Genomic DNA, 22,842 nt, shown 5'->3' with positions numbered 1-22,842 from the left:
AATTGGACACTGTCACAACAAGGGAGCTTATCAGCTGCAGAGGTTTAGATAACTCTTTAGACATTCCCTGTTATTTTCTAGACACTGTCACAACAAGGGAGCTTATCAGTTGTAGAGGTTTAGATAACTCTTTAGACATTCCCTGTTATATACTGGACACTGTCACTACGAGGGAGCTTATCAGCTGCAGAGTTTTAGATAACTCTTTAGACATTCCCTGTTATATACTGGACACTGTCACTACGAGGGAGCTTATCAGCTGTAGAGGTTTAGATAACTCTTTAGACATTCCCAGTTATATACTGGACACTGTCACTATGAGGGAGCTTATCAGCTGTAGAGGTTTAGATAACTCTTTAGACATTCCCTGTTATATACTGGACACTGTCACTACGAGGGAGCTTATCAGCTGTAGAGGTTTAGATAACTCTTTAGACATTCCCTGTTATATACTGGACACTGTCACAACAAGGGAGCTTATCAGCTACAGAGTTTGGATCAAAAAGATTGTGGACTCAGTCATCACTGGCGAGGGCATCATCAAAAGATGTGAAGTCTGTGGAATGTCTGGACACTGTCATGGGTCCGTCATCTGTAGAGGTTTAGGTAAGGACGATATGATCTTTCCAGTACATCAAGATAAATGGTTTTGAATGGAAATCAGTCTGTGAGCAGTTTTTGTCCATTGATTCCTGTTTGTTGAAGATAGAGTTGTGGTGAAAACCAAAGCTTGGCTGTGTTGTGTTGTATGTGTCACAGCGCCGGGTCGAGCACGGAGAAGGAGGGTGTTGCTGGAGTACCTGAACAAGAAGAAACAGGAAGCAAGTGGGGGAGGAGGAGGAGACGGCAGCATCTGTCTCGGTGACGGTGCAAGCTCCCCTCGCATCGCTGACGCAAACTTCGGTGCCGCGTTTACCCCAACAGCCAGCAACACTTGGAAGGTCAGGGCCGAGTCTCCCACGGTCACTGGTACTGAAGCTTCTGTGGACACTTTGTCTGTCGTGGGGGTGAAGGAAAAGACGACTGAAAGTGAGGTTGCTGGGTCTGTCATGGAGGTGAAGGAAAAGACAACTGAAAGTGAGGTTGCTGCTCAGGGTTCCAGTGCCAGAAAAGTGGGAGTGGAATGTTGTGGAAGTGTACAGGAGTCCCCCGCCATGTCTTTCCTTTCTGCCATGTCGTCCGTCTCCCAGGTGGCCTACACCACGGTGTTTGGAAACCACTGGAGCAGCGCTTATGGGACTGAGCCATCATCGTCTGTCACAGGACAGCAGTACATGACAGGCCCTAGCAGTGTGGATGCCGTGCCAAGGGAAGACAGTTCACCTAGCAAGGAAGACAGTTCACCTAGCAAGAAAGACAGTTCACCTAGCAAGGAAGACAGTTCACCTAGCAAGAAAGACAGTTCACCTAGCAAGGAAGACAGTTCACCTAGCAAGAAAGACAACTCAGTGCCTGTCTCAAACGACAGTGAGATGCAGACTCACTTCACGAACGAACCTGAGAATTTGTTTAACAGGGACAGGGGGGAGGGTGGTGAAGTGGACGCGGAGAAGTTTGACGGGGATGAGTTTGACAGCGATTCCAGTGACAAGTCCAGTGTTTCTGACTTTGGTGGGACGGACGATCAGTGGAGAGGTGCTGGGAGTCGCCTGGACCCTGCGGACCAGTCAGCAGCTGGAGATGAAGAGGAGGAGGAGTGGGCTTGTGATTTCCCACAGCACGGAGAGCACCACAGGAGGCGATTTTACGGCGAAGCAGCGAACAGCATGAACAATAACAGAAGCTTCTATGTGGAGCCCGACAGAGCGCCGTTCTCTCCTGAAGATTTCCCTGCACTGTCCACACAGACACAGACCACCCAACCGTCCAGCTCCGACTCTTCGTGCACAGAGCTGACCCTGGACACCATCGCTGTGGGTCTGCTGGAGAGTGACATGACGGGGAGCAGGCAGAGCAAAGCTCTGGCTGTTGTGTGCAGCGAAGGGGAGGACACAAAGGACCCCCTGTCGACAGGAAGTGGGTCAGGGGGGGCGGTGTCATCGCCTGGCTGCAATGAGGTCTACATCAGTGAGGACACGGACAGGGACTCGGTGCCGTCAGACTGGGAAGATCGGTGCCGTGCTTCAGCGTCAGACACCGGCGGGAAAGGGGCGAGCGGGGATGCTGGGAAGCCTAAAGCAGGGGGGAGCACTCCCATGGCAGAGCCGGTCAGTCAGGGAGGGTGGTGGAAGATGAAGCCAGTGGCCACACACCACCAAATGGATCCTGCAGGGGACAGTTCTGCTTCACAGTCGTCGCTCTCTTCCTTTCCCTTCCGGAAAGTGGCGCCGGAAAACACAAACCCGGCTGTGCTTGACGCGGGCAACATGGCGTCAAGCTGGCTTCCTGCTGCCAGCAGTGAGAGTGATGCCCCTTCGCCAGCCTCCCAGTCGACGTCATCCACCCCTCCCTGTGTGGGTTCCCCGGGTGCTGCAGTGCCCTACCAGAGAGGGGACCTGGCCGGCACCACTGAGGTAAAGTCAAAGGGTCGCAAGAAAAAGTTCCGACCTTTTATGGCACCGGCGACGGTCGTGCCGAGTCCAGCCAACATGCCATTGTCTTTTGACCCGTTTTGCTCCAACTGTAAGAAGAAGGGGCATTTACGTCTGGACTGCCCCGAACCGTTGAAGAGCATTCTGTTCTGAAGACCGGTGTGGTTGGTGTGGGGGGCGTCACAAACTGCTTGTTGTATATCAATTGTGTGTATGTGACGCTGAATGTTAAGAGTCTGTGTGCAGGAGTTTGAGTTTCCAGTGCTTTGAATATGTGTAAGTCAGTTACATATGTGTGCATGGGTTTGAAAATTCAGCATTGAGAATGTAATTTTTGTAAGTTGGTTACATGTTCAACACAAAGAGCTTGAGTGTGAGTTTGAGCGTTTAGCAATGGAAGCGTATGTCAGTTATGTGTATGAGTATATGAGTTTGAGAAATCAGTTTGGGTTCCTGGAGTTTGTTCTGTGTGCATGAGAATGTGATGTTCCACTTCAGGAACACAAGTTGTTACGTAGCATGAGTTTGGAAATTCAGCATTGGGAATATCAGTTTTGCATGCAGAAGTTTGAATATGCAGCAGTGGGGATGCAAGTCAGTTTTGTGGGTATGTGTTTCAGCATTCAGCACTAGGAGCATGTGTGGGTTGTGTGCACATGTTTGAGCTTTTGTGAGGAACACATGTCAGTTATGTGTGCATGATTTCAGCGTGGGTTACTTGAAGTCAGTTATGTGTGCGTGAGTTTGAATGTTTCACACTTGGAATGTGAGTTGGTTATGTGTGCATGAGTTTGAATGTGGGACAGCAGGTTATGTGAGCATGAGTTTGAATGTTCAGTGCTGGAAAAGCAGTCAGTTATGTGAGCATGAGTTTGAATGTTCAGTGCTGGAAAAGCAATCAGTTATGTGAGCATGAGTTTGAATGTTCAGTGCTGGAAAAGCAATCAGTTATGTGAGCATGAGTTTGAATGTTCAGTGCTGGAAAAGCAATCAGTTATGTGAGCATGAGTTTGAATGTTCAGTGCTGGAAAAGCAGTCAGTTATGTGTGCATGAGTTTGAATGTTCAGTGCTGGAAAAGCAATCAGTTATGTGAGCATGAGTTTGAATGTTCAGTGCTGGAAAAGCAGTCAGTTATGTGTGCATGAGTTTGAATGTTCAGTGCTGGAAAAGCAGTCAGTTATGTGAGCATGAGTTTGAATGTTCAGTGCTGGAAAAGCAATCAGTTATGTGAGCATGAGTTTGTTCAGTGCTGGAAAAGCAATCAGTTATGTGAGCATGAGTTTGTTCAGTGCTGGAAAAGCAATCAGTTATGTGAGCATGAGTTTGTTCAGTGCTGGAAAAGCAATCAGTTATGTGAGCATGAGTTTGAATGTTCAGTGCTGGAAAAGCAATCAGTTATGTGAGCATGAGTTTGAATGTTCAGTGCTGGAAAAGCAATCAGTTATGTGAGCATGAGTTTGAATGTTCAGTGCTGGAAAAGCAGTCAGTTATGTGTGCATGAGTTTGAATGTTCAGTGCTGGAAAAGCAATCAGTTATGTGAGCATGAGTTTGAATGTTCAGTGCTGGAAAAGCAGTCAGTTATGTGTGCATGAGTTTGAATGTTCAGTGCTGGAAAAGCAGTCAGTTATGTGAGCATGAGTTTGAATGTTCAGTGCTGGAAAAGCAATCAGTTATGTGAGCATGAGTTTGTTCAGTGCTGGAAAAGCAATCAGTTATGTGAGCATGAGTTTGTTCAGTGCTGGAAAAGCAATCAGTTATGTGAGCATGAGTTTGTTCAGTGCTGGAAAAGCAATCAGTTATGTGAGCATGAGTTTGAATGTTCAGTGCTGGAAAAGCAATCAGTTATGTGAGCATGAGTTTGAATGTTCAGTGCTGGAAAAGCAATCAGTTAAGTAAGCATGAGTTTGCATGTTAAACACGGGAAAAGCTTTCAGTTATATAAGCATTAGTTTGCTTGTACAACACTGGAAGTGAGTTGGTTAATAATACATGGGTTTGTTCAACGCTGGAAAAACAGTCAGTTATTTGTGCATGTGTTTGAATGTGCAACACTGAAGTGAGTTGGTTAATAATACATGGGTTTGTTCAACGCTGGAAAAACAGTCAGTTATTTGTGCATGTGTTTGAATGTGCAACACTGGAAGTGAGTTGGTTAATAATACATGGGTTTGTTCAACGCTGGAAAAACAGTCAGTTATGTGTGCATGTGTTTGAATGTGCAACACTGGAAGTGAGTTGGTTAATAATACATGGGTTTGTTCAACGCTGGAAAAACAGTCAGTTATTTGTGCATGTGTTTGAATGTACAACACTGGAAAAGTAAGCTGGCCATGTATGCATAAGTTTGAACGTTCAGCACTGAGAACTCAGTCATGTGTGCATGATTTCAGCCTGGATTACTAGTCTGCCATGTGTGCAAGAGTTTGAATGTTTCACATTTGGAATGCTAGTTGGTTGTGTGTGCATGAGTTTGATTCTTTAAATGTTCAAAACTGGGAACGTAAGTTGGTTATGTGTGCATGAGTTTGATTCTTTAAATGTTCAAAACTGGGAACGTAAGTTGGTTATGTGTGCATGAGTTTGAACATTCAAAACTGGGAACGTAAGTTGGTTATGTGTGCATGAGTTTGAACGTTCAAAACTGGGAATGTAAGTTGGTTATGTGTGCATGAGTTTGAACATTCAAAACTGGGAACGTAAGTTGGTTATGTGTGCATGAGTTTGAACATTCAAAACTGGGAATGTAAGTTGGTTATGTGTGCATGAGTTTGAACGTTCAAAACTGGGAACGTAAGTTGGTTATGTGTGCATGAGTTTGAACGTTCAAAACTGGGAATGTAAGTTGGTTATGTGTGCATGAGTTTGAACGTTCAAAACTGGGAATGTAAGTTGGTTATGTGTGCATGAGTTTGAACGTTCAAAACTGGGAATGTAAGTTGGTTATGTGTGCATGAGTTTGAACATTCAAAACTGGGAATGTAAGTTGGTTATGTGTGCATGAGTTTGAACATTCAAAACTGGGAGCATAAGTTGGTTGTGTGCATGAGTTTGAACATTCAAAACTGGGAACGTAAGTTGGTTATGTGTGCATGAGTTTGAACGTTCAAAACTGGGAACGTAAGTTGGTTATGTGTGCATGAGTTTGAACATTCAAAACTGGGAACGTAAGTTGGTTATGTGTGCATGAGTTTGAACATTCAAAACTGGGAGCATAAGTTGGTTATGTGTGCATGAGTTTGAACGTTCAAAACTGGGAATGTAAGTTGGTTATGTGTGCATGAGTTTGAACGTTCAAAACTGGGAATGTAAGTTGGTTATGTGTGCATGAGTTTGAACGTTCAAAACTGGGAATGTAAGTTGGTTATGTGTGCATGAGTTTGAACGTTCAAAACTGGGAACGTAAGTTGGTTATGTGTGCATGAGTTTGAACATTCAAAACTGGGAGCATAAACTTCCACAGTTGTAAGGTTCTGTTTGTTTCTCTTTCTGTTTCTGTGTCTTTTCAGCTGTTTCCCTCGCCTTGTTCTTGTTGTGTAGGTGTTTATTCTCATCACAATTCCATGTCACCTGAAGTCCTTGTCCATGTGGTTTTTTCCCTCCTGAAGCACACTGCTGGCATTGATAGCATAATCTGTGTTGCCGTGCATGAGTTCACTGGAATATTTTTTCATATAGGTGTTTGTAAGTGTAATAGTTCTGTGTGTTTGTGTTTGTACTTGAAAACATCAGTGCTATGATACCTGTGGCTCAATGATACCAGACTATGAGACGCACCGTCTTTTTTTATAGTCTGTTGTAGTTGTGTGTGTTTGTGGTGAATACATGTTCAAAATAACTCTTGATGGTTTTAAAATCAGGGTGCACATTACAGTGTTGTTTCACCTTTGTAGCCAGAAAATTCCCATATTTTACTGTTGGGTAATTCAGATGGCATGGTGCATCCTCCAAATTATAAAAAAGAAGTGATTTTAACATTTAAAGCACAGCATGTATATAAGGTGCACATCAAAATGATGAACAAGAAGACAAGCACTGGTGGATGAATCGCTGTTGCTGGGGTGACCGTGTTTTTAACATCAGCCAAAGATGGTGTCATCGCCCTGACGTCATCATCATAACTTTCGTCTTGTGTTGCGTGGACATGTCTGCTGGTGACAGTTTGGCAGGTGACAGCTGTGGATGCAGCAGACAGCTGTGCCCTGGAAAGTCAGCCAGGAGTGTGTGTCCAGGAGACAGGCTGCTGTTGAGTCTTCTGCTGAAGATGTGATGTAGTCGTTGTGTCCCGACTATGACCATCACAACAACAGAGGAGGTAACTGCTGTCCCAACTATCTGGGCTAGAATTTGATTATTGATTGATTGATTGATGTGGATACTTATATAGCGCCTATCCTCGGTCAGAGACCAAGCTCTAAGCGCTTTACATACACGGGGACATTTACACAACAGGCTGCCTACCTGGGTAGAGCCGACTGACAGCTGCCACTGGGCACTCATCATTCGTTTCCTGTGTCATTCCATCAGATTTCAGACACACACACATACACATTCAGACAGACATGTAACATTTTACGTGTATGACCCGTTTTTTTTTATTTACCCCGTCATGCAGGCATCCATACTCTGTTTTCACGGGTGTGCATGCTGGTTATATTCTTGTTTCCATAACCCACCGAATGCTGACATGGATCACAGGATCTTTAACGTGCGTATTTGATCTTCTGTGCGCGCATACACATGAAGGGGGTTCAGGCATTAGCAGGTCTGCAGATATGTTGACCTGGGAGATTGGAAAAATCTCCACCCTTTACCCACCAGGTGCACCGAGATTCGAACCCAGGACCCTTAGATTGAAAGTCCAGCGCTTTAACCATTTGGCTATTGCACCTGTTTATAGTGGAGAGTGTCTTGCCCATGGTACAACCCCACCCTCTCAGCCAAGAGGGTTTCAGGACAATCGGCGTTGGGATGGTTCCCAAAGGCCATCTAGCCCCCAAGGCTGCAGCACTAAGAACCAGTGCTGTCTTGCCACCTAGTTTGTGATATATACTGAAAGGAAAATCAAGGTGAGATTTTTGTATTTGTATTCTGTTTTGTCACAACAGATTTCTCTGTGTGAAATACGGGCTGCTCTCCCAAGGGAGATCACGTCGCTACACTGAGAGCGCCACCCTTATTTTTATTTTTTTTTTTTTGCCTGCGTGCAGTTTTATTTGTTTTTCCTGTTGAAGTGGATTTTTCTACACAATTTTGCCAGGGACAACCCTTTTGTTGCCGTGGGTTCTTTTACGTGCACTGAGTGCATGCTGCACACGGGACCTCGGTTTATCGTCTCATCCAAATGACTAACATTCAGACCACCACTCAAGGTCTAGTGGAGGGGGAGAAAATATTGGCAACTGAGCTGTGATTCGAACCAGCTCTCTTAGATTCTCTCGCTTCCTTGGCGGATGCGTTACCTCTAGACCATCACTCCACAGATGTGGCAGACTGTTTGTCAGGAGTAATAAGTAGTGTGTGTGAAGCAGGTTACTGCATTGTCCATACTGTATTAACCCCCTGACCGCCAAACCTAGGTGAAGTGACACCAGTGACATGCGTTTAAAGGGCAGTCAGTACTTCTCATGTGCTTTGTGGACAGTGGGTGTGACTGCTGAACACAGCAATGCAGGCCCAAGAGGAAGAAATCCAAACCCAAAATACTGACTGACATTCTGACAGCCTGACCTGTAAGTTAGTAGTGTGAGGTGTGTCTTGTGGTGGTGAGGTGACAGCCCTTCACCTGTCTACAGTAGTGTGAGGTGTGTCTTGTGGTGGTGAGGTGACAGCCCTTCACCTGTCTGCAGTAGTGTGAGGTGTGTCTTGTGGTGGTGAGGTGACAGCCCTTCACCTGTCTACAGTAGTGTGAGGTGTGTCTTGTGGTGGTGAGGTGACAGCCCTTCACCTGTCTGCAGTAGTGTGAGGTGTGTCTTGTGGTGAGGTGACAGCCCTTCACCTGTCTGCAGTAGTGTGAGGTGTGTCTTGTGGTGGTGAGGTGACAGCCCTTCACCTGTCTGCAGTAGTGTGAGGTGTGTCTTGTGGTGGTGAGGTGACAGCCCTTCACCTGTCTGCAGTAGTGTGAGGTGTGTCTTGTGGTGGTGAGGTGACAGCCCTTCACCTGTCTGCAGTAGTGTGAGGTGTGTCTTGTGGTGGTGAGGTGACAGCCCTTCACCTGTCTGCAGTAGTGTGAGGTGTGTCTTGTGGTGGTGAGGTGACAGCCCTTCACCTGTCTGCAGTAGTGTGAGGTGTGTCTTGTGGTGGTGAGGTGACAGCCCTTCACCTGTCTGCAGTAGTGTGAGGTGTGTCTTGTGGTGGTGAGGTGACAGCCCTTCACCTGTCTGCAGTAGTGTGAGGTGTGTCTTGTGGTGGTGAGGTGACAGCCCTTCACCTGTCTGCAGTAGTGTGAGGTGTGTCTTGTGGTGGTGAGGTGACAGCCCTTCACCTGTCTGCAGTAGTGTGAGGTGTGTCTTGTGGTGGTGAGGTGACAGCCCTTCACCTGTCTGCAGTAGTGTGAGGTGTGTCTTGTGGTGGTGAGGTGACAGCCCTTCACCTGTCTGCAGTAGTGTGAGGTGTGTCTTGTGGTGGTGAGGTGACAGCCCTTCACCTGTCTGCAGTAGTGTGAGGTGTGTCTTGTGGTGAGGTGACAGCCCTTCACCTGTCTGCAGTAGTGTGAGGTGTGTCTTGTGGTGGTGAGGTGACAGCCCTTCACCTGTCTACAGTAGTGTGAGGTGTGTCTTGTGGTGGTGAGGTGACAGCCCTTCACCTGTCTGCAGTAGTGTGAGGTGTGTCTTGTGGTGGTGAGGTGACAGCCCTTCACCTGTCTACAGTAGTGTGAGGTGTGTCTTGTGGTGGTGAGGTGACAGCCCTTCACCTGTCTACAGTAGTGTGAGGTGTGTCTTGTGGTGGTGAGGTGACAGCCCTTCACCTGTCTACAGTAGTGTGAGGTGTGTCTTGTCGTGGTGAGGTGACAGCCCTTCACCTGTCTGCCCCAGTCATGGCTTAATGGACTCGGCTGAGTTTTGGATTTTTTTTTTTTTTAAGGTATATTATTAATGTTCTTTTTACTCTTGATAACCCACAAATGATTCTGAAGAAATCAAGAGTGTCTGTACATTTTTTTTTTTGTTGGTTTGCTTTTTTGTGTGTTTTTTTGAATTGATTGTTCAGTTTAGATATATGTGTTTTTGGAAGTAAAAGGGTGAAGGTTTGAGGTAGTTTTGGATGGTAAGGGCCATTGTGAGTGGATTGTCAGTGTGTGTGTATTTCGGTCAGTGCCTTCAAAGCCATTGACCTTTCAAGGTCTCAGTGATTTGGGGTCGTCCGTGACTTGCGAGCAGGGGTTGGGGAAGCTTCCTGTCATGGAGCAAGAGCACATTTTGAAACGCAGATTGTTGCTTGATGCATGAAGGGGAAATATGAAGTCTCTTCCGTCCACTCCCCTCCCACCCACCCTCCCTGTTATCATTTTTCTTGTTCCTTTATTCGGAGCACAGAGTTGATATGTTTGGTTTTTTGAGTGTGGGTTTGTTTTTTTTTCACATCTCTCTGAGAAATGTTTGAGGAGAGAAGTCCAGGGCAATCGTGAGTGGATTGTCAGTGCGTGTGTGTAGTTCAGTCAGTGCCTTCAAAGCCATTGATGCTCCAAGGTCACAACAATGTTGGCTTGGCCACAGTTGTATGGTGGTTCCGCTGTACATAATGTTTTTGCTGTTCTTTCTTTTGTAATGTGTGTGTGTGTGTGTGTGTGTGTGTGTGTTCCCTTTTTTTGATTTCTCGAGAGTGCTTCTTGAAGTGTTGACAGAGCATTATTACCAAAGACGTTTGATGTGTTTGTTCATTTGTTTGTTTGCTTTTACTGTTTTATTCATCATTTTATTGAAAAAAAGAATTTATGCCAATGTCATGATGTGTGTGGAAGTGGTCTGGCTATATTAGCGCTGAACTCAAAACAGACTTGCCAGTTGTGTAGAAAAGGAATGGCAGTCCCACACACACAGCGATAACACAGGTTCTTCTGCTGCAGTGACAGTGTAGGCAATCCAAAGGGAACTGTTGATGTAAGGTTGCCTGGAGGCCTCACATTGGAGGAGACCCTGCGCTGCTGAGTCACTTCTCTGGTGTTCGGTAGTGCCTGTTCTGGTTCAATATACGCAGGATGTCACCTACTTTGCCCCTTAATGATGACGACAATCACGTTGTGAGCATCTGCTTCAGTCCTGATGTCCTACAGATCGGGGGTAAGTAGGGACTTTATTCATGGTTTAATCAATCAAGGAATCACAGCCGATGGAAATCTCAAAGCACTGCCCACATTAGTTACAGAGAGGGCTTTTTTCATTGGTACTTTGGTGAACTTTGAGTTGAAAGCTGAAAATCAAGGTGATTGGATGGAACAGAAACATGGACCAGGCGAGTTCATGTCAGTTGTTGATTATTTTCAGCTGACTGCTTTCAGCAGAAGCATTTTCTTGCAAGGTAAAATGACTTCAAAAAGGTTTGTCAAGTTTTCCTTTCTTTCTGTTTTTTTGCCTTTTGTTGTATTTTGCTTTTGAGTGTCATTTCTTTGGAAGGAAAGGTTGCAGTGTTTTGGTCTGATGGGTGCTAAAGGTGTGCACACGTGGAGAAATATATCCCTGATGTCTGCACAGCAAATGCCTTGACAGCTTCAGAGCATGTACATAGTGTTTTGTATAAATAAAGTTGTAAAAATGGGAGAGTTCTTATTTATTTTTTCCATTACTTCAATGGTTTTTGGTGAGTGCAGACATGCAAACATGTACATACCTGCACAGCATATTTGTTTGAACTTAGTATGTTCTTGGAAATTAATTTGTTACTGGTTTTTATATCATGTGTAATTTTCTGATAGTGAGATTTTGGGGCAGGCATGTATGAACTGTGGCAGAATGGAAAGATGTTTTGTTTCAGTTTTGTTTCCAAGGGGGTGTCAAAGCAGGCAGACTGATCCATGTACGTTAAACCACATCTGCTGTTTCAAAAACAAAGAAAAAGTTGGGGGGACAGATGCCTGACCATGACATGAAGCCAACATGCTGAGCAGGCCTGGAAAGCCTGTCCTAGGTTTGTGGAAAACATTGGCATGAAAGGGAATAAACTGAATACACAAGTGAGTAATTGTATCAAGATAAAACTGGGTGAAAGCTGTGGAGAAGGCCAGTGATTGAAATACTGCTCTGTTCATTGCTGATTTTGCTGAGGAAGTGGGATGATTGCAGTAGTTGTAATGTACCCACCTATCGAGTGAGTGTCCTTGGGTTCCAGACCAGGACTGTTTTAACTCCCCCCCTCCACTTGACTGAGAGGTGGTCTGGGTGCTAGTCTTTTGAAGCATGCATCAGTCTGCAGTGTTGACCACTTCAGCACCCTGGCTGTTTGCTGGTCAAACTTTGGAAAACCATCAAGCAGCATGTTGGACCCAGTGAAGATCAGCTGACATCAGTTAAGAAAAGAAAACTATGGTGGTATGGCCACGTTACGTGATGTGATGGCAGTCCTCCAGGGAACTGTCGAATTGCTGCCAGTCTTCATGACCCAAAGGTAGGAATCCTGTCGGGAAGTGGGTTCTGGATGGGGGCATGGTGTGAATCCATCAATGAAAACTGTTCCTTCTACTGTGAAGTAAAGTGCTGATAACCTCCACCCGCACCCCCCCCCCCCCTCCCCCCACCTTTTTTATGCTGATTTGCTGCCCACATCACATCAACTTTCACTGCTCAACGCCATATTGGTAAAACAGCACTGGTGCCATGCACATATGCAGTAACTGTTTTCCAGGTGAAAAACGTGGATTGGTGTTTGGACTCAGAAAGCAGGTTCACTTTCTTACTATTTGAAATTCAGAAAAAAATTTGGAATCGGTGCTAAAAGTTGGAAAAATTCCTAAAAATTAGGAATGACTGGCAGCTATGCCATTGAAGGAGGGAGATGAAGGTGAAGACAGAGAGAGAAAAAAAAGGTACTTATATAGTGCTGAATCTTGTGCAGAGACAAATCAAAGCGCTTTCGCACCAGTCATTCACACGCATGCATAACTCTAAAACTGGAGAAACTGAAGACAAGGAAGAGGCAGGGAAGGGAGGCTATTTTGGGAAGAGGTGGTTTTCAAGGCCAGACTTGAAAGAGCTGAGTGTGGAGACTTGACGAAGCGAAAGAGGAAGTTAATTCCAAGTGCAAGGTCCAGAGACAGAGAAAGAACAGCGGCCAACAGTCGAGTGTTTGAATCTGGAATGCGTAAACAGAGTGGATCTGAAGCCGATCGTAGTGAGCAAGATGGAGTGTAGAGGTGAAGGCAGCCACAGAGATAAGGAGGGGCAGATTTGTGAATACATTTATAACATAGTGCTGATCTTGTACTTTATTCGGTATGAGACAGGGAGCCAGTGGAGATGTTGCAAAAGAGGGGTGATGTGCTCAGATCTTTTCTTTCTGAGGAGGAGTCGGGCAGCAGAGTTTTGTATGCGCTGAAGGGACTGAATGGATGAAGCAGGCAAACCAGATAATAGAGAGTTACAGTTCTCAAGGCGAGAGAGAATGAGAGAAACATGGATGGACTTAAAACATTGCTGAATGGACAGGAAAACTGCATATTGCTGGACATTGTCCAGTGAAAAATGACCCTGGATAGAAAAAAAAAAAAGCAGCATCAACAAATGAACATTTAAAACAACGACAAAAACATTTGCAGAGGCCAAGGCTTTGATAAACAACCAACAGACCTGGAGAAATGTGATGAACAGTTGTTCTGTGCAGAAATGTGGCATATGACAGACCTTCCCCTCCAAGGATACAGGGCAGGGTTTGGTATCATTTGATATTACCCACAGATGCTGTACGTAAATCTGGAAGAGATCATTTCAGCCAAGGTAAAATAATCCATGGGATCCATTTATGGCAGTGGAAACAGAAACTAAGCTATGGAAAATGATGAATAATATGGATACTTATGTAGCACCTATCCTGGGTCGGACACCAAAATGTAAGCGCCATACAAACACGGAGTCATTTGCATATCAGGCTGCCTGACTGGGTAGAGTTGACTGATGGCTGCCACTGGGCGCCCACCAGTCGTTTCCTGTGTCATTCAATCGGATTTCAGGCATGTGTATGACCATTTTGTTTATTCACCCTGCCATGTAGGCAGCCATACTACGTTTTCAGGGGTGTGCATACCAGGTATGTTCGTTTCCATAACCCACCAGATGCTGACATGGATTACAGGATCTTTAATGTGCGTATTTGATCTTGTGAGTGTGAATACACACAAAGGGGATTCAGGCACAAGCAGGTCTGCACATGTGTTGACCTGGGAGATGGGGAAAATCTCCACCCTTTACCCACCAGGCACCATCACCGAGATTCAAACCCAGGACCCTCAGATTGAAAGTCCAGTGCTTTAACCACTGGGCTATTGTGCCTGTGTTCGTTGGAGCTAAATGTTTCCACAGAAAACTGCAAGTGATGCATACATTGCTGCATTAAGTATTTTTAAACATTTTTCTGTTATTTGAAATGGACTTCAATTCTTTTTCAGGTATTTCTTGACTAGTTTCTAGTTCATGTCGCATTATGGGGAAAATAATGTTGAATGTGAGTCGTAGAGCTAGTTTTCCTGTTTGAATCTGCATTAAAGAATTTAATGTTAGAGAGCCTGTTTTTCTTGCTGTCTGAATTCAAACCTGCTTTAATGGATCTAATGCAGTCTAAATCTGCATTAAAGAATTAATGTAAGAGAGCTTGTTTTTCTTGCTGTCTGACTCTCACTCTTTTTACTGTTGAATAAACCTGCATGTTTGTGTGTGTTTTTTTTGTTTTAGATGTGACCAGTGTATTTCATTTTATATTGATTTATTTTTGCTTGTTTGGGGATTTCCCATATTTATTCTGCAGCTTTTTTTCATTAATTAATTCTAACTGCATTCCGTTCAGTTTGATTAGTTTAGTATGTTACATGTTTGTACGTGCACAAGTAAGATGTGTAAATAAGATGTTCTCTTCCAACTTTGTTATGGATCAATCAAGATCTGTGTAGAAGTTTTGGAAGTCAGTGTGACTCAGCAAAGTATAAGACAAAGAGGTATTTACTGTTAACAAAAAAAGTATTATTGTACAGTTTGTGCTTGTGTTCATGCATGTTCAATGTTTGCAAAGGAATGCATATGGAGATGTTGAGCCCAAACATGATGTTTTGCAATGGAATGCATGAGATCTTAAACATAGACTTCAATATTCTGAAAGAAGGCAAACCCCTGTGATATAGCCAATACAGAGATCAGTGCACAATGGAAATGATGAAGACTTACATATGAGAAGCGTATTGATTGTTTAATGTACTGCAAGTCAGGTGTGGTGCTCATTGCGTGGTTTGATGTGTGATCCATATCAGTTGAGTGCACATGAGAAAATGTGAATCTGCTTGTCACAGTATTTGCAATGGCCACAATCCATGAAAGTGCATGAACATTGTTGCATTGATGTCTTTGTTCCTGTGTCTGGGCTGGTCTGATGAAAATCCCAACATCAACAGCTGAAAATCTCCGAGTGAATAAACGTCATTTTGTTTTCCAGATTTGAAGTATGTGACCTGCTGTGTGAATCTGCCTCCACTTTGCTACCCCACCCCCACCCACACCCCCATTTCCCAAAAGTTAACAATGAATGGCTTGAGATCCTGACAAAGCTTGTGTGTGTGGGTGGATGGGTCGGGGTGTATGTGCGTATGTTTGTGTGTGTTTGAATATGTGTGTGTGTACTGCAGTAAAAATAACAAGTGCCCAAGGATGCCTAATCTTAAAATGGGAGCCCTGTTCACTTACAACACTGATCTTTACTTCCTGCTGATTGATGCAAGTATTATAACTGTCACAGATCCCTGTTGTAACGTCTCACCACAGACATGCTGATAATCATGTATGTGACTGTCAGTGATATAAGTTGGGTACTGATATCCATAGATTTTCCCTGAGATAAATGACATTGGAAACTGGAGAAAGACTGCTGCTCATTTTGTGAACATGGTTGGAAGCAGAGAAAAAAAAAAAAAAAAAAAAAAAGGGAGCTGATTGAATGTTTTATGGTGAGTAAAATCTGCTGCTCATCATTTTGAGAACATGATTGGATATTGCTATTCTTCTCTTCCACAACCTCACATGTAAACAGTCAATGCAGTTTTTTTTCTTGTTTTATTGACATTACTCCAGCAGACAAGGGGAAAATAAAACAACGTGACCCACACAGAATAAACAATACACGTCTGTCTGTTCTAACACACGTCCCATCATTCAGTCTCCTTCTTTCAGTCCACGTCCATTCTTGCTGGATGTCTGGGGTTTTGTGGGGACTACGGACCACGACAACATCACAGAAACCTTGAGCACAGCTGGTTCGAAAGGGAAGTCACAGGTCTATTTTAAGCAGGAAATGCTGTTGAGTCTCACATGTAGAAATCGTTTATTCAATGCGCTTATACCATGTGGAAACCTGTTATTCAATGTGCTTATCTTCATTAAGTTTTTTGGATACTTTATTGCAAATCAATGAAAGAATTGCCATGACACATGGTCATGGTTATATTTCATAATTTTGTCTTTCACTCTATCAGTCTCTGTTCCAGTTACCTAACAGCAAAACAAAATGAATTGGCATCCATTCGCATTGAATCCAGTGACAAGGTCCAACAAATTGGACATATTTTCACGGAAACTTACAAACGAACATTTCAACAACCCAGGATAAACATGACTTCCAATCTCTCCCAGGGTTCTTTGAAAACATGGAATTTTAACAATTCTGCTTGATACTCTGGAAATGGTAAATTAACAGGGAAAAAAATCAAAATGAAAACAGTGAGAGACTTTTTAGAATTATAAAACAATTATAAAAACAAAACTGCTAGTAAATAACAAATGAATAACTAACTAAATAGTAAATGCTGAAACAATTCAATCTTTCAACCAGTTTGGTCAAATATTCTGGCTTCTGCTTTCTCCAAGGTTTCCATGGAAACCTGTAATACAACAACAGCCTCATCATTCAGGGCTATCTCATGGATTTGACTGAAATTAAACTAAAACTGACACCACCCCATGACAGTGCATGACTGGGTGAAAAAACAACAGTCCATGCACTGCTCAGCTGAAGTGATAATGGCGGTTTATTCCAGCTGAGGTCTTTTGACACTGAAAGTAATTTTTCAAGTAATTGCGTGTGAACTCATGTGCGCAATACATGAAAAACCTTCTGATATTGCTCCTTTCTTCGTCTAAAACCCAATCCACAATAATCTGCCACAAACTTCCATCAGACAGACTGCTCACCAGAAATATCAGAATATAAACAAAAACTACCCACTGTCTGAGCAGTCTTGACAACCACCAATTTCCTCACACAAACAAAATTCTCAACAAAACAAAAAGCTGTTGTATGAAACATGCAAATGTTGACAATTTTCAGAAATCTTTTTTGCCAACCAAAGCAATAACGATAACAAAGTGGCAACGTAAGAAACTCAGTATTGTCAGTTTGTGAGCGGCTGGCAGCAACAAGGCTCACAGGGCCCACAACATCTGGATGGCCTTGGTGAAGCCCACGTCATTGAAGTTGAAGTGCATGAACCCCGCAAAGCCCAGGATGCTGAAGATGGTCCACAGGTGTTGGATCCACGGCACAAACTTCTCCAGGTAGTCCGTCAACACGCCGCGCATTCCCCTGCAACACGGTGGACATTCCTTTAACTCAACCACACTGTTGTATGCATCATAACGCCTCGCATTCCCTGCAACAAGGTGGACATTCCTTTAACTCCATCACACTGTTGTATGCATCATAACGTCTCGCATTCACCTGCAACAAGGTGGACATTCCTTTAACCCCATCACACTGTTGTATGCATCATAACGCCTCTCATTCCCCTGCAACAAGGTGGACATTCCTTTAACTCCATCACGCTGTTGTATGCATCAACACACCTCGCATTCACCTGCAACAAGGTGGACATTCCTTTAACTCAAACACACTGTTGTATGCATCATAACGCCTTGCATTCCCTGCAACAAGGTGGACATTCCTTTAACTCCATTACACTGTTGTATGCATCAACATGCCTCACATTCACCTGCAACAAGGTGGACATTCCTTTAACTCAAACACACTGTTGTATGCATCATATCGCCACGCATTCTCCTGCAACAAGGTGGACATTCCTTTAACTCAATCACGCTGTTGTATGTATCAACACGCCTCGCATTCACCTGCCATGAGGAGGGCCTTCCTTTAACTCAACTGCACTGTTAAACATGTCAACATGCTGCGCATTCCCCTGCAACAAGGAGGGCCTTCCTTCAACTGAATCGTGCTGTTGTACACAGAGCATCACCTTAGCATCGCTTACATTTTAGCAGAAGAATCTCTGAAGGGGACTGAAGGGGGTTCAGGCACTAACAGGTCTACACACAGGTTGACCTGGAAGATGGGAAAAATCTCCACCCTTTACCCACCAGGCGCCGTCACTGAGATTTCAACCCAGGACCTTCAGATTGAAAAGTTCAATGCTTTAACCACTCGGCTACTGCACCCATCACATGATTCACAAACATTTGATAACAACCCACACTCACCAGTGTCCGTGGAGGTAGACGAAGGTGACGAAGAGGTTGTCGATGAGGGGCCCGTGGATAAAGAGAGCAGCCGGCATGATGCCCAGCATGGACACAGCCACAAAGCGCTCCACCTTCCAGTGAGTGGAGGCCATCATCATGTGGCCAGACCCCCGCTTCTCCTCTGTGCACACACAGGCAGTCATGAATTGTTTCATTTGTGTGTGTGTGTGTGTGTGTGTGTGTGTGTGTGGTCATTAACACCATCCATTTGTCTTGTGCCTTCTGCTATTAATTTTTGTAACCATTTCCCCCCACCCCCCCCTCCATACTGATGTTATTTTTGTATCGCTCTGAACCCCTACGCTAATGGTGCAGAGCACATCATAAATACCCGTCATTACTATCATCATTATTCAGGCAGAGCATATTATAAAATCCATCATCACTGTCATCATTATTCAGGCAGAGTGCATGACAACTACCCGTCATCACATGACAAATACCCGTCATCACATGACAAATACCCGTCATTACTATCATCATTATTGAAACAGAGTGCAAGACAAATACCCATCATCACTATCATCATTATTGAAACAGAGTGCAAGACAAATACCCATCATCACTATCATCATTATTCAAACAGAGTGCAAGACAAATACCCATCATCACTATCATCATTATTCAAACAGAGTGCAAGACAAATACCCGCCATTACTATCAACATTATTCAGGCAGAGTGTATTAAAAATGCCCATCATCACTATCAACATATTTCAGGGAGAGTGCAAGACAAATACCCATCATCACTATGATCATCTTTATTCAGACAGACATATCAAATCAGACACACAGTACCTGGTGTGAATGGACCCCGGCGGGCACGAAAGTAGTCCAGGGCTCCCATGGAGGAGGAGGAGGTGGAGAAGATTTTGCTGCTGACCTCATGGTTCAAACTTGCTGACGTGTTGTGAACCTTCACCAACAAGCACCTCGTCCCTGTTGGCAGTACGCACACCATCAGTAAAAACACAAAAAAACACAATGATATATTTAATAAATAATATTATATAGCAATTACAAAGTTACATGGTGCAAACTTCCCATATAGTTGTCTGTAAATGCCTCTCATGAAACAATACACATGTGTATACAACATCACATAATGGCATACAGCAGTGCATTAAAACATACAAGAGGAAAAAGGGAGGAGTGGGGGTACACAAAAACAGATTTACATACCTCAACTAGTAAAAGATAAAAAAACATACATCAGCTAATTAAATAAAGTGTTCACTGAAACAGTGTGAAATATTCAATGTTCATGCTTGTTACTAATGCTAGCTTTGAGAGCTTGACCATACATAACTAAACCATGGTACAGTTTGATTAATAATCATACAGAATGTAATCACTTTCTTAAGTAACAGTTTACTACAGTATTTTTAGTATTTCATTCAAAAAGAATTTAAATAACAATATAAAATACTGATCAGTACTTAACTTGGGACTTTTGATGTTTTGTAACTCATCATTATCATTATGTACTCCTTCCACCCTGACCTGCTTTCATGCCCTTGGCCAGAAACTGGGTCTGAATCCAGAGATGTCCGACATTGCACGCATTTAGTTACCACAATTGTGACACACAAGTTGTGATCTAGCCTTTATAAGTCACTCTATGACAGTGTGTACTTGTGAGTTCATAGTGTGTGCGAACGTTGGGTGTGTGTGTATGTGTGTGTGTGTCACTGTGTATGTGTCGCATATGTGTGTTCTTGTGCATTTTCGTGAAAGTTCTTATGCTGTTGTCTCAATAAAATCATTTACAAGCAGATTTTAATCAAAGAATGTAAAATGCACACACTGTATGTGTTCTAATTATAACACGGAAACCATTATCCGTTACTGGCAGTAGTGTTTATTTGCACGGATATAGGCCCTACCAACTGACTTTTGAGAGACTGCCAGTATGTCCGGAATTGGGTCATGACAGTTCAAACTCCGGAAACTTAATGAAGCAATGTCTATCGATATCACTTGATGGGATTATACTCTTGAAAAATCCGACAGACTGCATTTCTAAAACATGTTACATTTCGCTGTGAAGCGAACCCTCACCTCGACTGCATGTCCGAAGTAATGCGAAGGTAGCCATCTTTCAAGGTCAGCCTGAAAAGGTGAGGGTCACAAAGGCCACAAGAACGAAAACTCGCATGGAGTAAACCCCGGCGGAAGTTGTGGTTGCTTGAACTTGCCTCCCTTTTATTTACGGAACTCCAACGCCCAATGGTTTCAACAATCAGTGGAGTGGACTCGTCTTCCATTGTTGCTGATTTTCACTTCAGTGTGCGAGTGTTTTGGAAATTCATTGTAAGCAGGAACAGCTGATTCTGACCCAGCGTTCATCATGCCGGAAGAAAATGTTAAAGTGGCTGTGAGGGTTCGCCCTTTCATATCCTTTTGTGACAGTATGTCAAGTGCCTTTCGTCAAACGGAATGGCCGTATTCAGGATGGAAGGATTACCGAGGGCTCATTACAATTTTTGCCTCCATGTTGATATCATTGTTTATTTGATTGTTGCTCGTTTGTGATTGTCTTAGTGAGTGATCCAGACAATACTTTGTTTTTGGTTTTTGTTTTATCAGACGCAGCAAAGTGACTGGAAAATATTCTTATACATTTATGATTATTTTTTATATAAAAAATATGTTGCATTGCGAAATACATCGATGTTGATCATACGATGTTATCTCGTTATTGCGTTTAACCCCCTAAAAAAGAAGGAGAAAAAAGTTAAAACCTTTTTGAAAACCAATTCATGTTTTAGTAACATATATTGTTTTCCTCTTATCTATTCATTGTCGTTATTTAAAGGAAAACAGAACATTATAATGAGACAGTTAAATAGAATGTATCTTTATATTGACAGGTGACATGAAGTGAAAGTTTGAGCAATGCATGTTGAGCAATGCATGTTGAGCAATGCATGCCACACTGTCAAGTGCTTAGAAAAATACATGGCCCATTGTGCAATGTACTGTCAACTATTTATCACATACTCTTGGTCTAGCCAATGCAAGTATTTCTTTGCCAAATATATGTGCATTTTAACAGCATATATTGATTATTCTTTGCCAAACATATGTGTACTTTAAAAGCATATATTGATTATTCTTTGCCAAACATATGTGTACTTTAAAAGCATATATTGATTATTCTTTGCCAAACATATGTGTACTTTAAAAGCATATATTGATTATTCTTTGCCAAAAATATGTGTACTTTAACAGCATATATTGATTATTCTTTGTTAAGAAAATGTGTGCTTTAACAGCATATATTGATTATTCTTTGCCAAATATATTTGTACTCTAACAGCATATATTGATTATGTCTTTATACTGATTAAAGAGCAATCAGTTATTAATCATGATATGGCTGTAAATGCAACTAGGTAATTCAAATGTCTGATGGCTGAAAAAGAAGAGTATTTCTTATGAATATGCTTTATAAGCTTGTGGTTGTTGTGTCCAATCATTAATGTTTTGAATGTATTGCTGCACAGTACAGAATGAATAATAATTTTTAAAAAAATCCAAAGATCATTTCTTATATGATGAACATATAAATGTCTGTAGCAGTGAAACAAAAAAAGCTTTTAAAATACTGTAGATTTATCTGCAAGTGAGTTTATACATAAGAAACAAAAACTGAAACTCCTACCCCAACAAATATAGCATCACACAATTTACAGTTGCTGACAAAACATGTGAAGATGAAGAGTATACAGCATTTGCAATAAAAGCAGATAATGGCATGCAGTCATTACATATGTCTGTCTGTCTCTCTATCTCTATCTCTCTACCTCTCTCTACCTCTCTCTCTCTGTCTATCTATCAATCTATCTATCTATGTACAATTATTAGATTTGTGTTTTCATCTTTAAAAACTTGTCATGTTCTGTCCATTGAAGTTCTAATCAGTGTGTGTAAAGTGATTTTGAAACTGTGGTTTCTGTGATTTGCCTCAAAAGATGCCCAAATGCTTTTATAGATTCTTCGCACTTTAATGTGTTTGCATATGTATGTGCATATACATACTCAACCACACACATATACACACCAACCAACCAACCATACCCCACTACACACGCGCGCGTGCGCGCGCGCACACACACACACACACACACACACACACACACACACACACACACACACACACACACACACAAATGCAAGCAGATATACATGAACACACACAAATGCAAGCAGATATACATGAACACACACATACATACATCACACACGCATGCACACACACACACACACACTCACACACACACACACACACATGCACACACACAGAGGTACATACACATACACACACACACACACACACACACACACACACACACACACACACACACACACACACACACACACACACACACAGAGGGATATACACATAAACATATATATATATATATGTTTGTAAAATCACAATTTTTGAAAAATATCACTATATTCACAGCTGCTCATGGAAAAATCACACACACACACACACACACACACACACACACACACACACACACACACACACACACACACTTCAGTGCCAAGGCATCATGTTTGAATCAAACCTTTTACCTTAAC

At 42.9% G+C, this 22,842-nt stretch overlaps 3 protein-coding genes across 3 annotated transcripts in view; 2 read left to right on the top strand and 1 right to left on the bottom strand.

Moving 5' to 3' along the window:
- LOC143293943 (uncharacterized) overlaps positions 1 to 5,548 on the top strand; it is a 47,777-nt gene extending 42,229 nt beyond the window's left edge. Inside the window, exon 20 of the mRNA XM_076605336.1 lies at positions 760 to 5,548. Coding sequence (XP_076461451.1) covers positions 760 to 2,684 — 1,925 coding nt within the window. The 3' untranslated portion in view covers positions 2,685 to 5,548. The remainder of the gene's footprint in view (positions 1 to 759) is intronic.
- A 10,206-nt stretch (positions 5,549 to 15,754) lies between these two features.
- Positions 15,755 to 20,447, bottom strand: LOC143293942 (succinate dehydrogenase [ubiquinone] cytochrome b small subunit 2-like). Its single transcript, XM_076605335.1, has 4 exons — positions 20,308 to 20,447; positions 19,045 to 19,185; positions 18,205 to 18,367; positions 15,755 to 17,296 (listed from the first exon to the last, which is right to left on the bottom strand). The coding sequence occupies exons 1-4, from the start codon at positions 20,342 to 20,344 to the stop codon at positions 17,137 to 17,139; spliced, it is 501 nt and encodes a 166-aa protein (XP_076461450.1). The 5' UTR covers positions 20,345 to 20,447; the 3' UTR covers positions 15,755 to 17,136.
- Positions 20,448 to 20,469: 22 nt separating this feature from the next.
- LOC143294242 (kinesin-like protein KIF28) overlaps positions 20,470 to 22,842 on the top strand; it is a 60,870-nt gene continuing 58,497 nt past the window's right edge. The window contains exon 1 of the mRNA XM_076605673.1: positions 20,470 to 20,642. Within this exon, the coding sequence (XP_076461788.1) occupies positions 20,597 to 20,642 (46 nt within the window). The 5' untranslated portion in view covers positions 20,470 to 20,596. The remainder of the gene's footprint in view (positions 20,643 to 22,842) is intronic.

The sequence above is a fragment of the Babylonia areolata genome, chromosome 19 (genome assembly GCF_041734735.1).
Source record: "Babylonia areolata isolate BAREFJ2019XMU chromosome 19, ASM4173473v1, whole genome shotgun sequence".
NCBI classification, from domain to species: Eukaryota; Metazoa; Mollusca; class Gastropoda; order Neogastropoda; family Buccinidae; genus Babylonia; species Babylonia areolata.
This window is presented reverse-complemented; position numbering and strand designations above follow the sequence as displayed.

Coding starts and splice junctions, on each gene's coding strand:
- LOC143293942 (XM_076605335.1), bottom strand. CDS start 20,344: ATGGCTACCTTCGCATTACTTCGGACATGCAGTCGAG. Junction 19,186..20,307: donor ACTTCGGACATGCAGTCGAG/GTGAGGGTTCGC, acceptor TACTGCCAACAG/GGACGAGGTGCTTGTTGGTG. Junction 18,368..19,044: donor CCGGGGTCCATTCACACCAG/GTACTGTGTGTC, acceptor GTGTGTGCACAG/AGGAGAAGCGGGGGTCTGGC.